Source organism: Schistocerca gregaria, chromosome X, assembly GCF_023897955.1.
Source record: "Schistocerca gregaria isolate iqSchGreg1 chromosome X, iqSchGreg1.2, whole genome shotgun sequence".
NCBI lineage: Eukaryota > Metazoa > Arthropoda > Insecta > Orthoptera > Acrididae > Schistocerca > Schistocerca gregaria.
In genome coordinates, this window is record NC_064931.1 from 857,784,979 (window position 1) to 857,802,616 (window position 17,638).

The 17,638-nt window shown below is 43.6% G+C and overlaps 1 protein-coding gene across 3 annotated transcripts in view; it reads right to left on the bottom strand.

Moving 5' to 3' along the window:
* LOC126297533 (monocarboxylate transporter 3) overlaps positions 1-17,638 on the bottom strand; it is a 772,480-nt gene that overhangs the window by 206,204 nt on the left and 548,638 nt on the right. The window contains exon 1 of one of the 3 annotated variants that reach the window (XM_049988444.1): positions 15,864-15,935. The exons of the other annotated variants lie outside the window; for them this stretch is intronic. Within the exon in view, the coding sequence (XP_049844401.1) occupies positions 15,864-15,866 (3 nt within the window). The 5' untranslated portion in view covers positions 15,867-15,935. Of the gene's footprint in view, positions 1-15,863; positions 15,936-17,638 lie in introns of those variants that run through there. 3 annotated transcript variants of the gene reach the window in all.

Below are 17,638 nucleotides of genomic sequence, written 5' to 3' on the forward strand. Positions count from 1 at the left end.
CCTCCAAGTGTCGTTTATCTAAATGACATACTTTATAATAAACAGAGATTTGTGTGACGAAACTATTTGTGCATTGCGCACTTACAAGCCTTTTAAAATAAAAAGACTAACAAAAATGAGCAGCACATCCTGCAGTCATATGAGAGGACCAGACAAGACCTACCGCACCGCTGTTGGCGGCCTGCTGGTATGCTGGTAACTGCTGCTCACAGCACTTGACAAAGCAGCCTAGTATCAGCAAGCGTTTAGACTGCCAAGTCTCTTGCTCTCATAAACATGACGCACAAAGAAGCAAAACAGACGCGCGTCAAAGTATCTAGATGATATATTGAATCTTACGGAAAAACAATAATGACACAAAGTCATTCTAAGCTGGGTTTGACTAACGATTGTCCGCAAACTGGAACACAAAGCAGTTGTTTGGCCCTGGTGCGAGGTTAGCGCTGACCTTCGCGCTTGCCGGTCAAGGCAATCCTTTCGTTTTCTGTTTCGTTTTGCTGTCCACGAAGGATCTATTACGTCATCTACCTGTTGTTATTTAGCCGGGAGGACGGGAAATTTAAATCAGATTCAGCGCTGCAGGGCAGTCCCTGTGTTTGTGTTTCACGTAGGGAAAAGTCGCAGTGTCTGTATGGGCAGCATCAAAGGTGCGACCGTTGTTACGTGGCCTTGGAGCTTCACTTCGTGCCTGATAATGAAGCCCAAGTTTCACTGAGAAACAACAGTGCACGTTAACTATCTTATTGGCTCTAAGCTATCTTGTCGGATGGAACTCAGTAGAATGCGCTTGGACTGAGCGTGTTCATCACATAGAAAAATATTTCTAGGTGATTTCTAGGGCTGCATTCTTAGATTATATTCTGGTAATGATGTTCACTGCAGAAAAGTTACATCTTGTCAGTGTTTCCGTTTAGTACTGCGAAGGTCAGTTTCATTCAAACGTAACTAAGCTATACATACAAAGAAGAGTAAAAGACTTATTATACAATTACACTGTTAATAGTAAGACTTTGGATCCATACTCATCGATCAAATACCAGGAGGAAACGTTACGAAGTTGCAAGAAGCGGAATGAGCACCGAAAATATCTTAAAGAAGAAAGTGAGAGAGAGGAGAGAGAGAGAGAGAGAGAGAGAGAGAGAGAGAGAGAGCGCATGAGCGTGGTGGTGGAAAGGGAAAGGGGGGGGGGGTGTAGCGGGGGCCCACTCGCGACTTCCAGAACAGCACTACGCTTAAGTAGAGGAAAGAGCTTACAAAGTTCTAGTGGGACGTATTCCCGAGCAGCCCTCAAATGTACGGAATTCTTACAACTGCACCAGAAGAGATCGACGGAGTTCAGAGATCTGTTGAGAAGACGGTAATAGACGTTAGATAGCCAGTTCAAATATCACGCAAGGACCATATGGTTGAGCCAAGTGACAATAAGATGCATACGTAAGTATACAGCTAGTAATATGTCGTTGCTATTTATAGCCGTCAATAATGCTTCGGGGTACCCTCCACTAGACACTGTAAAAAGTTCGTCAATATTAATATTCAAGCCCACACTTTAAAAATGCATTAGGCCTGTCTGTAGCAATAGAATCGTCTGCAGCTTGATAGGTACAACAGTACGTTCCAGAGCTGAAGCTGAGTACAGGATCGACTTGCAGCATGAACGACATTGTAACCAATCTACAACTGTCAGTCGAGTTAACTCTATCCCTGAGATCAGTCGTATTGTCAGCTAAGTGCTGTGTCCTTTGACCCGCACAGACTTAATGTCAGATTTTCAGCATATCGCTGAGGTCTTGCCGTACAGCTTGGCTACTTTTTTGCGCTGGACTAGATCATGCGTTATAACATGGTTGGTGAAGTGTTAAGTGAGATGCACTTTGTTTATGCCGTTGTATTTTCTCAGAGAACCACTTTCTCCAGGATTTAGGAGCTAACTTTCCAGTGGAGTTTCAGAACGTGATCCTAGAATAACGTGTCAGCTATGCTATCCTAGACAGAAGATCTCCATGAAGATGGATTAGTAGAGAAGGCTACTGTAGATAGCAGATACATATTTGTTTTGAGCAGTGTGTTCTACAATTCATCCGCCAAGGGGCACGCTGAAAGTTAAGTGTTTCTCTAAGTTACACATCCATACTCTCCGTCGAAGAGGAGGAGTATTAGGGTGTAACGTCTCTTCGTAGATAAGATCCATAGAGGCGGAGTACAAAATCGGATTTGTGAAGGAAATCGATCAATTTAGCAATTTCGTGATATGTGAAACGTGAGTGGAAATTTCAAACACTTGTCTCGCAGCGTTTAAATAAGGAAGGACTATTCAAGACATATGTAGTGCGCATACATAACGTTAAAATAAATGATTGAGGTAGGAAACAGAAATTAATGTCATTAACGAACACTGTATTATATCCGATCGATAAGCGAAAAACTATTTCACTTCACGTAGTGCTTGCAAAGGAATAGAGTAAAAAGTGATATTTACAATTGTAACAAAGACTTTTTCATATAATTAAATTACATCTAAAGAATTTCGTCAACCTTCGAGAGGAGGACTATGTACCAGGGTTGGACCTCGTCTCTAGTGATGATGTATGTTAGCAGATGACTCATATACAACGAATGAGCGTAGTCACGTGATCGTGATGTGCATCGGTGCCATGTCACGTGTGCGAATGAGAGTATGGGCGATAAACGAGCTGCAGGCACTGTAACATCATATTTATCCGCCGACACCGGCCAAGCGACTTCCAAGTAAAATGTCTCCCCTGTACAGGAATATACATTATAGATGTGACAGTACAGGTTGTAGACACGACATATGGAAGGTTGGCACTGGCCATGAGTCGTGCTCAGATAGCCACATTGTAAGACGACCGCTCGCGGTAAGTGCGAATTCGTGTTTTGAGTCCCGACTCAGCACAAATTTTCATTGTCGTCATTCCATTACTCAGCTGAGGGTTGCTCATGTTCGCAGCTGCCAGTACATTTCATGTATTTACGACTATTGTTTGCGTATCGATTCTCAGATGGCTAATGCAAGTAATATGGAGGCTATTATTACGTGTGGGGTAACAGCTAGGAATGTGCGTAGTAATTGACTCAGACAGTAAATCTGTCAAAAGGCGGGAGACAGAGGTGGCATGTTTTGATAAATGCTAAAGAGAAATTAGAGTACTTAAGTATTTACAGTATCACCTTCCTCTTCAACGTCAGTATTGGGTCGGGAGAGCCAATATTTGGAAGCAGTACGTAGAACTGAATGAGAGCTTTTAGTGGTCGCAATTACTGCATCTGTATCTTAGAGCTACAATTTATCGCGGTGTTTGAAAAATATCCAGAAACAGTTCTACAACAGAACAAAACCTCAGCTTCAATAAACAGCCAAAAAAAGTCTGTCAAGATTACAAATTGAGTGGAATTATCTGTACTTGTCCATTACAGTGACCGTGCGTGCGAGTTTTAAGTTTGCCTGAAATATAGATTTTGACCACATATGAGCACCAAAACATGAAGAGAATCATTACGTTCGTTGTGAAGATGTGAACATATTCTGTAATTGCTTGGGAATTTCATAGACAAATGTACTCTCCATAATTATAACAAACATGGGTATTGCGAGTGAAAGATGACATACTTGCCAAATGTTGAAATGTGTGTGAATTCCTAAGGGACCAAATGCTTAGGTCATCGCTCCCTAGGCTTACACACTAGTTAAACTAACTTAAACTAACCTATGCTAAGAGTAACACACACACCCATGCCCGACGGAGACCGTGACATGAAGCCTCAAACCGCGCGGCCACTCCCGGGGCTATACTTAACACTTCTTAAGTCACATGGTAAGGGGAATCTTTTCTGTATACATCAAACGTTACAGACAACGAAATCCAGTGAATAATCACCAGATTACTCTTATCATTCTGTAATTTTGATATAGAATGCCACCTCGAGACTACCAAGCACTGAATTACGATCGGAATTACCACACAGTTTCACGAATGTGTAACGCATCTGTTTTAAGAATAGATTTTCAAAGTGCACATTAACTACAACTTAGTTTTTTAAATTGCGTATATTTCACTCGATAGACGACCGAGGACGAACGAACACCATATGACTTATGCTTCAAGTGAGCTGACACATGTAGTATGTTGGTAAGCACTTTGACAGACCCATTAACTGGTTACAATTATGAATCGAAGACAAAACAACGCAAATAAATTGTGGTGCATTTCGAGTGCAAAATAAACGTGTTGCTTTTGAGAAAAAATATTATTCTGTCTTGAACATACATTGTTAATTTTCACTTGTTGGCAAATGGCGTATAGTTATGAGACCACTGCGAATGGTAAGGCCACTAAATGGACTCTATTTGAACAACTTGCAGAAAATTACGCTTACATTTTCCCCGTATCATTTTCTCTTTTGTTTGTCGTAACTTTTTCAGCATAAGGCCTACAAACTGCGATAGTTAATTCAAGCGCTGTTATAATCATCTACTTCGTGCGCCGTCCTATGTGAAATACTACGTCTTCGTGTCGTTCATATCCGTGCAAGGTGTTCTGTAACGGTAACTGAGAGTGGCATAAAATAATCACAAATAAAGAGCCCGGCGTGCAAAACCACCGACGGTTAGTTCCGTTAAATTAGAAAGTCCTCGAGATGGAAACTGTTCATCTGTCTTTTATAGTGACACTATCGGCTGCCCTAAAGGGTGAGATGATTTAATGAAATAGAAAAAAAACGTATTTTTTGGAAGAAAAGCTGCAGTCAGTCAGCAGAAATGAATTTCATCGGAAACAGTACATATTTTGTTGCGACATTTTATGCGAAGCTAAAATATACTAGTCGCCAGGTCGCCACAATGCACGAACGGAACGACCGGCAAACACAGCTATCTTCCACGTGGAGACAGACGGTCGACGAACAATGAAGATAAGATAACACGGATTTCGATACATATCACCAGATCTTGAGAGAATTTAAGGAAACAGCACATCTGTGTAAGACATGTTTGCCCTCTACAAAGGCGTGATGCCTACAGTGAGCGACCGTCTCGTTCTTTGATCAAATCGCAAAAACGAAAAGTCCGAGGGAATATGTGGTGAGGCAGGTGATAGTATGAAGCTGTAGTTTCGACCGATATTACTAACGTTTGTGAGGAAAGAATTGCCAGAATGAATGGGAAATCGAGAGATGTACAGAGCAGTGTCAGTAGAAATGGTTCAGACCGCAAAGAAATGATACACACAAAGGGTCATAGTTTCTTTCGCTTATGTAATCATAAAAGTAAGTGCTATGCCGAGCTCATGTAGTAAAGAGACCTCAGACGAAGAGAAAACGTGAAATCAAGGTCCAGTGTATCTCTCCTACCTCAAAAGAACTTATAGCTACGCTGCAGAATCACCTATCACTGGAAATGGATTTGCCGCCCCACAACATTTCGGCTCGTTCGAGATACGTTGTTACGATAATGGTGATAGTGTGAGAACAATTACTGCATTTACATGTGTAGTTTTCAAGTGGTGGAGGAGACTACTACGAACTCGTCGTGCAGACCTTTAAGGCCCACGGTAAGTGGGCAGACCACCGTGTCATCCTCTACTACGGAGCATCAAGCGGATGCGATATTAACGGGCATGTGGTCAGCATACCGCTGTTCCGATCGTGATGCCGATTTTCCAGACATTGGAGCCGTTGCTTCTCAGTCAAGTGGCTCTGCAATTGGCAGTGCAGTGCCAGTCCTCCCACCAAAGAGAAATACTTTACTGTATCGAGGATCGAAACCTGGACCTCCGCATCGCAGTCGTCTACGCTGACCACTAATCTACGGAGACGGGCGGAGGATAAAACTAGTACCACTATTATTAGCTCCCTCCCCTGTTCCACACGCAAATATTGCATAGGAAGAACGACTGTCGGGAAGACTGCGTTAGAGCGCCAGTTTCTCTTATTTTCCTCTAGTGGTCTTTTCGTGGGATTTAAATGGGATGAAGGAATATGTTTCCCGACGCTTCACAGAATTATATTCCCGGAATTTGAAAGGGAAAGTGCTCCGTGCTATACAACGCTTCTCTTCTAACGTCTGCCACTACAGTCAAATGTGTATCTCTTTTAACGCTCTGACGCTTACTAAACAAATCTGTGGCGAAACGCAGTGGGTTTGTTTCGACCTTCTCTCTACTAATCCTACCTTACAAAGGTCCCACAGTGGCGAGCAATTTTCAACAGTCGTTCGAATAAATATTTCATCACAAGTATGCATCTACCCTCGGAGTCCATGTCTATCCCTACATGCAACTCATTTTTCGTCGGCACCATGGCATCTACCAGCAGGAAAATGCAATGTGTCACGCAGCTCCAAGTGTACGTGCGTGGTTCAAAGAGCACCAGGGTAAGTTTCCCCTGGACACTAAACTCCTCATATTGAAACCGAATCGGAAATGTATGGGACGGCCTCGATCGGGCTCTTCACGCCACGGATCCCCAGCAGAGAAACGTAGCGCGGCAGCCGGGACACTGGAGTCGCCACGGCTTCACATCCGTGCCGGTGCCTGCAGATCCTCACTGACTCTCGCAGTGCACGTCTCGCAGCGGTCTACTTTTCACAGGTAGTCACATTAATGTCATTGGACAGTATATCTCCTCAAAAGTTCTCTGCCCAGTCACGAATCTGGTACGATACTCGGTAGGCTCGTAATCTGTGAGCTAATTCTTCTTCTTCATCCTTTTAATAGCCTTATTCCGTACCTTGTCGGGGTCGGCATGTTAGGTTGGATATGGCAATGTTAGTGGTAAAGGGTGGTCGGATTCCTTGACTATCTGATGCCTTTCCTGTTTCCACCCTTTCCCTCCCAGGACGGTATTTGTGTACCACAACTATACGCATCTCGTGTAATTCCTTGTGAAAGTGTGAGAACGTCTTCGAGGTGTAAGTGAGCCAGACTTCACCTAGTCGGGCGTGCCAAACTGATTAAAAGCCACAACCAGGTTGGACGTGCCTTGTCGTTGATCCAGGGTCGACGCTCGAAACCCGGGAACAGCCTGCTAGTGCTCGTGGCTATCAGGGCGGGTCTATTTCCTGAAGTAACACATATTGTGAAACTGTATCGAATGCCTCCATGAAGTCACAGAATACGGGATAGGACTTGTGTGCAGTTGTATACGGCGCTGTGAACCTTCGGGACGAACAGAGCTACCTGAATTTCACGAGATTAGATCTCCGTTCGCTGAGTCCACTTTGATTCTTACAGAGGAGGTCAAAGAGGATGATAAGCAGCGACGAGCGAATTCTACATCGTCGGGTGTGAGCAGAACACGAAACCGCTGGGGCACTTCAGCTGCTGAGGTCCTCTCTGATGACTGATGGCCTGATGTTTATTAGCACCGTGGGATGGACTGAACCTACTGATACCGGAAGTCAGTTTTGATTCGTTACGTAATGATTCCACGACACGTGACGCCATAAGCCCTCATAGGGGGATTCAATAGAACACTGATAATATTTGTTTAGTTTCTGTACTTTTGTAGCTTGTGATGAGCGAGTGCTCCGTAGCGTAGCCCGAGGTCTGTGCTACACTGAAAGGTTGGAGTCAGTAGTGATCTGGCGAAGGTAACAAATGCTATGTCACCAGTTTGCTTTTGTTCTACAATATTACTTTTATTGTTAACCGATTTTCGGTTTACAAGGCCACCTTGAGACATAATATTGTAGAACAAAAGCAAACTGGTGTTTTTCATTTATTATAATGTTGTTCTACAAAGAACCGACAGAAGATTCCGTTAAAATGTTATGTCATGACAATAACTGTGATTCTTCTTACGGCCCGTAATGTATACATATTGAATTTTGAAAAGTGGTTCATGTCCTCCAGTTTGAAGACGTAACTGGTTAAAGCATACTACTGACATCAACATGTTCAATATTCCCACTCTTCTTATGACGAAAGTAGTTGAACCTAAATTTCGTCGTAAGTCTACTCCATAGTTTAAAATGGTTCAAATGGCTCTGAGCAATATGCGACTTAACTTCTGAGGTCATCAGTCGCCTAGAACTTAGAACTAATTAAACCTAACTAACCTAAGGACGGCACACACATACACGCCCGTGGTAGGATTCGAACCTGCGACCGTAGCGGTCGCTCGGTTCCAGACTGTAGCACCTATAACCGCACGGCCACTCCGGCCGGCACTCCGTAGTTTTTACAGTTTACTTTTTAACCAATGAGCACACTTGAAAAGTTAGAACTTCTTACTCAGTTTGTTATTTTTGTTATTAAGTGATCGCCGCACACGTCTTAGGCCGCAGACTGGGAAGTTGTATATCGATCGAACTTGATGTTTGAACATTTGTTTAGCCGTTGTGGCCGAGCGGTTCTAGGCGCTTCATTCGGGAATCGCCGCAGGTTCGAATCCTGCCTCGGGCATGGATGTGTGTGATGTCCTTACCTTGATTAGGTTTAAGTAGTTCTAAGTCTCGGGGACTGATGACCTCAGATGTTAAGTTCCATAGTGCTTGGAGCTATTTTTTTTTGAACGTTTGGAATTCCCAAGCCATCTAGACTCCTAGGTACGAAGGATAGTATGAATGGGAGACGCTATATCATCTGGTCTTAGAACCCGACTACTGTCCCTCTATATACATATTTCAACAAGAGGAATGTCCGTGCTTAACACGCCTTGGTTGTACGTAGACCACTTAGTACTCGAGATGTGTCTAAAGAAGAACTAATGGAGATACACATTACACAGAACACCTAAAGGTAAGGGCTCAATCTATACTCGTCATTTGTAAGTACTGTGAATATTTGGTAGCTGTAAAGAGCTGGTATGAAACACAACGTATCTGAAAACAAAATATATAGGGCTAAACAAGTAATTAATTATTTTTCATTTTCTAGCGACAGCTGAATCTGCTTAAATGATACGTAATAATTATTGTTAACTATACGATTAACAGCACTCAATGAGCAATAGTAAGGCAGCACGCCTGCCCTCGTCAGGAGAAGTTGTGACCGAAGGCGAGGGCCGTCTCGTGACTCGGGCTGCAGCGCCGCTGTTTGAAAAAAATGGTTCAAATGGCTCTCAGCACTGGGACTTGCCTTCTGAGGTCATCTATGGTTATCAGTCCCCTAGAACTTAGAACTACTTAAACCTAACTAACCTAAGGACATCACACACATCCATGCCCGAGGCAGGATTCGAACCTGCGACCGTAGCGGTCACGCGGTTCCAGACTGAAGCGCCTAGAACCGCTCGGCCACCCTGGCCGGCACTATCTGAACATGAGGCTGAGAAAATAGATGTAGCGCCTGTCGCCCACCATACCTTACTTCTCAGGCTGGAACTCTTGTCACCGAGAGTTAACTTTTAAATTTTAACTAGCTACGTACGAGACTATTTTGCTACGAATTAGCGAAAATGTAATTTATCTTGGCGTTATTATGTAAACGGTTCAATGTCTGCAGCCCTTTACAGAGCCACTGCTTGACTCTCACATTCACGTAACGCTTTCCTGAGATGCACGAGTGACACGACGTATGAAAACTTCTGCAGAATTAATTCACGTTACTAAGAAATATCCGTGGGGTTTACTGGTGTTTCGGCTGCTAGATGACAGATAACATATAGGAAGATTTGCTGCAGTACTATAGTGTTATGCAGCTGATGTAACAGAGATTGTTATTCCTCTCCTGTCCTGAGGAGCCAGTATATCGGAGAACACGGCCGCTCGAAGGTTATTCATTACGAAGGCTTTAAAAGCGTTCAGTTTTCCGAGAAACAGCCGACACTTAACTCTGTCGACTATTTGAGCAGTAAAGCAGGAAAACTGAGTATAATTCCATTACGCGATAGCTACCTCATTGCAAACATGGTTTGTCTGGCGGTACTTTATATAACGCTACAAAGCCGCCCGGATAGCAGTACGTGTTAGAGCGCCGTTCCGGCAACGCCGAAATGCGCCCCGATAAACCCACTACGCTCGTACGCAGTCGATTGGATCAAAGGACATGCGATTCGTGGAGGAGGAGGAGATTAGTGTTTAACGTCCCGTCGACAACGAGGGCATTAGAGGCAGAGCACAAGCTCGGATTAGGGGAGGACGGAGAAGGAAAGCGTGTGTGCCCTTTCGAAGGATTCATCCCGGCATTTACCTTAAGAGATGTAGTGAAACCACGGAAAAAAAATAAATCAGGATGGCCCGACGCGTATTTGAACCATGGTCCTTCCAAATGCGAATTCACTGTGCCAACTACTGCGCTACCCCGCTCGGTCGCGTGTCATTACCTATTTCGGAATGATATCAAAGACATCTTGGAATTCTGGAACTACTTGCAAGAAAGGCATACCAAAATTGTTCGGAATCTGAAGTATCAGCAGTACTTCTCAGTTACCTAGGCAGTGCTTTCCGGAATCCTCCGTGCAGCTGCAACCTGCTAGGTAGGATACGACACCCGTACATGAACCGAAGACTCCGACTATGCAGAATAACACTCTGTTGAAGTAATGCAACTTTCCGTGAAGACTTACCCGCCAGGCCGAGCGCCCAGAGACGGACACAGTCTTTCTCGCCCCCCCCCCCCCCCTCCGCCCTTGCCCCTTAAGAGGCTTTGATTTTTTTCCATTCTCGACTTTCGTAGCTTTCCACCGTTAAAAAATTTATTTCTCTGTATTTTCAATACGGTTATGCTTTACCCTTCCTTCGCTCGCACGTCAGTTCCGGCAGTTCGGCGTACGGGGGACACCATGGTCAGGCCTAAACATCCGACCCCCTGCCCTTCCTGCCCCCAAAATCCTCAGCAAACTTAAAAAAAGACAAGTAAGCAGGTTAGCATCCAGCTATATGCTAATATATCTTTTTTCTCTGAAAGAGTTGCGCTGACCCCGAATCGAATCCGCCAGGCGTATTACCGACGACGGTTGGTGTGTCACACAGCCTGGATGTGGTTTTTAGGCGTTTTCCCGCATCCGACTACGTGACTACCTCTCTGGTACCTGAGTCCTGTGATTCACAAGCATTTAGCAAACTTTCGCTCATTTCCGCATGAATAACGCAGCATGGCGTACGCATATTCCGTCCCGAGGGGTAACGGGGTGGCGACAGGGAGGGCATCCGGCCACCCCTTAAAATTAACCATTGCAAATCAGCTAATAACCGTGCCGACCGTGCATCGATGCGGGACAAAGGCACGACAAAAAGAACGCTTTATAACGTTACTAGCAACCTGTCCCGACTGAAGTACGTACGGCCGGGCACCTTGTATGGCATTGCCGTTGTAAATTATACACACAAAACTTCCTCACGAATCACTTTATCTATTAGTGAAAAACATATCAAAACTCTCACAGTACTTCCTGATATTAGTCATAATACATAGACAGAAAGACGCGGTGAGGGGGAATGTAATTTAAAATGATAAGTACAGATGTTGTGTGGAAGCAGGAGCAACTGGGTACTGGATGCGATGATTCAGGAAGAGAACAGTGAGTAAGGTTCAAAACGACAAATAATACAGAATCTAAAGATTCCAGTGAAAAATCGATTGTGCCATTCTACGTCAGAAACGTCTTTTCCCCCCATACAACCACTGGATATGTAATCTAGCGTACGCACTTACTTATTGGATGAGTCTGAGAATTTTAGAAGGTTTCGTTTACTTTACCCGTTACTTTAAGTAGACACTTACTTCTATTAACTGCAGTCGAAGGTCATTTACTTTAGCCGTTAGTACTTGGCACGCCTCCCTTATAAAGGTATCTTTATGTAAGAGACTCGTCAGTGTAGTTAACATAATTTGGAAACCTTTAGAAATTTAGCTTGCCGTGGAGAGTCTAGAAGACTATATAGCTAGTGAGTAATGCTTTGACATCGACTGAAGTTCTTATGAAATGCGTCATGTTCTCATATGTCCAGCCATTACTTTGAAATTGAAATGGAAGGCAAAAAAAAACCCGAATTTCATTTGAACAACGAACACCTACTTGAAATAACCGGCTGTCGGCAAGTAGTCTGCAAATATCGTCAGTTGCCTACACGCCGATTCACTGGTCCCCGTGACGAGAACATCAGAAAAGCAACAGCCTACATAGAGGAGTGTAACCATGTGGTTCTTCCCCAACTTCATCCTTGGTTACAAGGGGAGAACTGTTAATACACACGGCAGTGAGAAGCGTTTTATGACACGAAATTCGTGGCAGTCTCCATGCATAAACATGAAATGTCGTGTGGCCTGGTCGCCTGGTGCAGGTCTTATGAGGTGACGCAAATTCGGCGACTTGAGCGTCGATGAGGATGAAATGATGGATACGAACACCTAGTCCCTGAGTGGACAAAAATCCAATCCAGCAGGGAATCGAACCCGGGCTTCCCGGCCGGACAAGCCAGCGAACTGTCCACGCAGCTACGGTAGCGGACTACGCATAAACATGAATGTGCAACATTTTGATTTACCCTATTTGACAGTACTTAAAACTGCTTCGTCGGTCTACGATTCACACGAAAAAGGAATGATAGGGGTTGCAGAATATATTCAAAGAGAAGCAGCGCGTTTCGTTATATGATCTTTAGTAACAACGAAAGTGTCACGCAGATGTTCGTGCACCACCGGTGGCATACGTTGAAGAAGTTTACTGTTGACATTCCGAGAGCATATGTTGCTAGAAGAGTCAACCACACTACGGCACCCTGTCCGCCCCCGGCAGGTGAGCGGTCAGCGCGACAGAATGTCAATCCTAAAGGCCCGGGTTCGATTCCCGACTGGGTCGGAGATTTTCTCTGCTCAGGGACTGGGTGTTGTGTTGCCCCAATCATCATCATTTCATGCCCGTCGACGAGCAAGTCGCCAAAGTGGCGTCAAATCGAAAGACTTGCACCCGACGAACAGGATACCCGACGGGAGACCCTAATCTCACGACTATTGCATCCTTCAACGTATATCTCGCGAAAGTGCAATGAAGGTAAAATTAGAGAGATTCGGGCCAACATGGCGGCTTCTACCCGCTCACCTTCGCAACTGTAACAGGATTGGAGGGAGGGGGCGGGGGAAGGGCGAGGGGGAACATGACGAGGTACGCGAAGTACCCTCCGCCACATATCATCAGATGGCTTGTGGAGTATATATGTAGATGTACCTGTAGATATAGACAGCACGTGAAGCAGATAATAACCTAAAAGGAAGAAACCTGAAGTTTGCAAGTGACTCACTTCTCCAGATGGAAATTTGTATTCTCTCTCCACTAGAATTGTTTACCACTTCTTTTACTTCCCGTGGACATTTCACACTATTCGCCTAAGACGGCTGTTGCTATGGCATAGCAATAACTTACACGTAAGATACTCTTTTAGTTACGTTTACTGTCTGGACCTTCCGGTAAAAATATCAGGTGATAATGGTCTGATATTTCGGTCAGACTGATAACCATTTTATCCCGATAATATCCAGTCTGACACCGTTTAGGCAGACTTCAGTGCCAGCAGGCCGGTCGCACTTAGCTAGAGGTTATCCGCTTTCTGACGAAATCTCTCTTACCACACCGTCAATCATCCCTCAATAGAGCCATCCAGGAGGATATTTGATATCACCTGTTAGATTACAGCGTTGGCGCTCCAGTGAATTTTTTGAACCCATGTAGCAAGTTCCACGTTTAGGATATTTGGCCGACGTTCTGCTCATTTCCTGATACGATACCCCCTTCGTAGTGGACATGTCAGTTTGTTCCACAACCAATCAACAAATTTTTCCTCTATCTTGGACTTATTACTTATAAAAGCCATCAACAAATACCTGAAATACGCACGTGTAGGACTACACGGAAGCATACTTTTCTTTTTGACAATGGTACCAGTTCAACTCCATTTATGTATCAAAACTATACAATTTGTAGGAAAAATGAAATCCAGCTATGTGAAGAAACAAGAAGAAGTAACATTGTTTTAATCTGCTGTTGAACTTACATGATATTCATCTATATACTTGCAGAACAAGTGTGGCGATGGATTATCTACCCTATGGAAATATGCTTATTAAAATAAGCTCAGCTAATAATGTAAATAATTACTTTATGGAATATTTTAAATAGGAAGCTGTAAAACCTTTTTATACCGTGATAGTTGGTCCTTTGTTTTATGTAGCAGTTAAAATTTGTATCCGAAGTTTATTTGAATTAAAGAGTCTCACTAATGGAAAAAAGGTTAAACCGACGTAACTGTTGTTACCTGCAGTACGCTGCGAAGTTAACCTGGCATGGACAGCATAATTTCGACGCATATTGTACCAAATATCCCGAAGTTCAATAAGAATGGATAAGTAGAAAATATAATTTCAGATTTTTCTTATTAGTTGTATGTAGATCAAGTTTCGAGTAGTAATGGAAGCTTCATCAACCTTTTCGAACGCCCCTTCATATGTTGTCAGCAATTAAATACTTCATCAGATGATTATAAAAATCCTGCTTCCTTTATCTATATTTCTGACTGTTGTTGCTAGTTGTTTGTGACAAGTAGGGGGAACATCTTACGGCATAGAAGAAAAATTGGCGGTTAATATTTTATCCATGACGGTTGGAACACTCTGTGTCCCCGTTGGATACAGCATCCAGTCAAATCTCCGAGAAACTAGCGATTTATTTAGATGTCTCTGGTGTCAAGCCTAACCTCACCTACATTCATTTTTAAAGCCAATTACGCATCATTTCTCCAGTATTCGCAATAAATTAAAATGCCCAGTAGTGCACATAAACAAGAATTTAATAAAAACTGAACCGAATCTATGTTTACGTACTCTGTAAAGCACGTTTACTTGTTCACAATAAGCCGCGCGGGATTACCCGAGCTGTCTCAGGCGCTGCAGTCCTGGACTGTGCGGCTGGTCCCGGCGGAGGTTCGAGTCCTCCCTCGGGCACGGGTGTGTGTGTTTGTCCTTATGATAATTTAGGTTAAGTAGTGTGTAAGCTTAGGGACTGATGACCTTATCAATAAAGTCCCATAAGATTTCACACACATTTGAACATTTATTATTGACAATACGTTAAAAACAACTTGTATCCTGCTAGTCAGACCCTGATTAAAAGCGTACAAAGATTGGAAACTGACTAAAAATGTAAAAAAAAAATAAAAAGTAAACATAAAACGCTCAATTCAAAAACCGCAAAAATGTAGTATTCTAAGACTACAGCATGGAAGAGTCATATACGGAGTCAGTTGTAGAAATGTGTTTTAGAAATATAAAATGGTATACTCACGCAGGCTCAGTCGTAAGTAAAGTAGGTGAAAAGCATAGATTCATTGGTAGGACACCTAGAAAATGCAGTCAATCTAGAAAGGAAGTTACTTACAAATTTCTCGTGTGACCAAAACTTGAATAATGCTCAAGAGTGTGCAACGCTTACAAAATAGAACTAACAGAGGACACGGAACCTTTACAAATAAGAACCGTACGAATCTCGACAGGATTGTTTGGCTCACTAGAGAGCGTCCCGAAAACACCGAAAAACATTAATTGGCAAACGCTGGAAGGTTCCCGCGAATGCCAACTTAGAAATTTTTGAGAGCCGGTACTAAATGACGGCTCGAGGAACGTACTACATCTCCATACGCATTGCTCCCTAGGGGACTGTGAAAACAAGAGTTGACTAATCACAGTGCGCGCAGCTGCTTTTATGCAGTCATTCTTCCCACGCTCCGCGCGCGAGCCGAACGGGAAGGATCCTTTATGTGTGGTATAATGAAAATTGCTCTCTGTCATGCACTTCACAGTGGTTTATGGAGTGCGGATGTAGATACTGGACGTGAAATGTAGGCGTTCGTGTGACGGGAAGAAGGGCCCCGGGCGGAGGGCGGCAGACGTGTGACGGCGGCGGGCACTGACCATTGCGTGGCTGCGGCTGCGGCTGCGGCTGCTGCGCTGAGGCGTGGTGGCGCGAGCGACGCGCTGCGAGGACTGCCCTCGCTGGCCCGGCCCGGCCGCCTATCTCGCGATAAGCGCGTCTCCTCTCCCTCCAACACCTAACCGCCGGCACACGTCACACCCTTCATCTCGCGATTGCTGCAGCACTTCCCATTTGTCGACAAGGCCCTACTGCGAACGCGAGGATACTGTCAGGTACAGAGACAAGCTAAGAAAATCGTACACTCGCTATTGCGATAATTCGGAAGTCGGAGATATTACGAGGACGTGCTGGAAATAAACGCCTCACAATTTTTTATGTGAAATCTATTAAAGCTTTTTGAATAAAACGAACGCTATTAACATTCTATATTTTTCGTGTCTACAGTCGTGGACAAGACGAGCGAGACCCCTCGCCTTTTCGTTATGCTGATCCGCACAGCTTTAAAGTCTGCTACACAGCATAACAGGCAAGGCGACGAAGTGCTACCAACATACTGTAAACAGGCGTGAAATTGAAAAACTATCCGAAATTTGTCAGACTGTTTCCAATCATGTGTAAGACTATATTAATGCTGATTAGTGTGTTAAACACAACACGTAAATATAAGATATAAATGAAAGAAGAAACGCTACTTAGTATGAACTGTACTAATAAAAATGAATTTCAGCTTATCGAGATAACATAACTGTTTTAGTAAGACAAAGTACCCCAGATCGCTACGAATTAGCAAAATATTATGCGCATTCGGCCGCGAAATGGTCTGTGTCTACGTTCAGACCAGTCATATTGGATTACCGTTGCTGAACTACCATGAAAGTGCGCAAATTTAGCAATGCGTGAAGATTCATAACGAAATTCAGTTAAAAATCATTCAGCGCCACACTTAAGTCAATTCAATTATTGACAGAAGTGGAAAAAGTAGGCAGTAAAAAGCATGAAATTCTACAAGAGTTTCATATCGACATCCACAGATCGCTGAGACAGAATAAAGGTAGCAATAAAATGTATCGGAGGCGCGAGAATTTCTTAAAATTCCTTTACTGATAGTCTATCTGCCTCCATCGAGATTAGAACCGAAAACGAACCAGACCTCCCTTGCAGTAGCAAACACCTTTCACTACGCTAGCAGACAACCCAGGCAAACAGTCCTCTATTATTACCCCAGACATGAATAAGCCGGAAATTTCGCAATGAAAATGGCAAAATGATCTGCAGTTTCTGTTAAATAGAGCTTTCTGGATTCAAAAACATGAATTGTCCATCTTCATGTCACCGCTTATGTGACAATCGTTCGGGATGTTTATCGAAATAACAAAAAACTGTTATTAGCGAGTAAATTTAGTAGGATAGTTTTGCACCACCCCAGGAAATAAACGGCGACGTAGCTGCCGAAAGTATTCTACAATGTTTCGAATTCTCCATTAGACGTGCCACAGCCAGGAAACGTTCATTAGCCGAAGTGTTCCTTAAGGTAGCTAGCAATGGGAATGGTCGCACATCTAAAACGCGGTGGCATTAATAGTGGGATGTGAATTACCACGTGTATAGGCAAATGGATTTTATTTGCATGCCTGTAAACGTGATTTGCTACGATTAATATGCTCATGTATCGACTGAAACTGAAACATTTCGAATAAAGAGTGGGGGAAATTATTATGCGGCCCTCATCTTCTGTACCTGTGGTAGCTATTTTCGTTGTTAGGATTTCGTCACGTAAATCGGTAAAAATGGAACCCTACTAGTCTCATTTTCT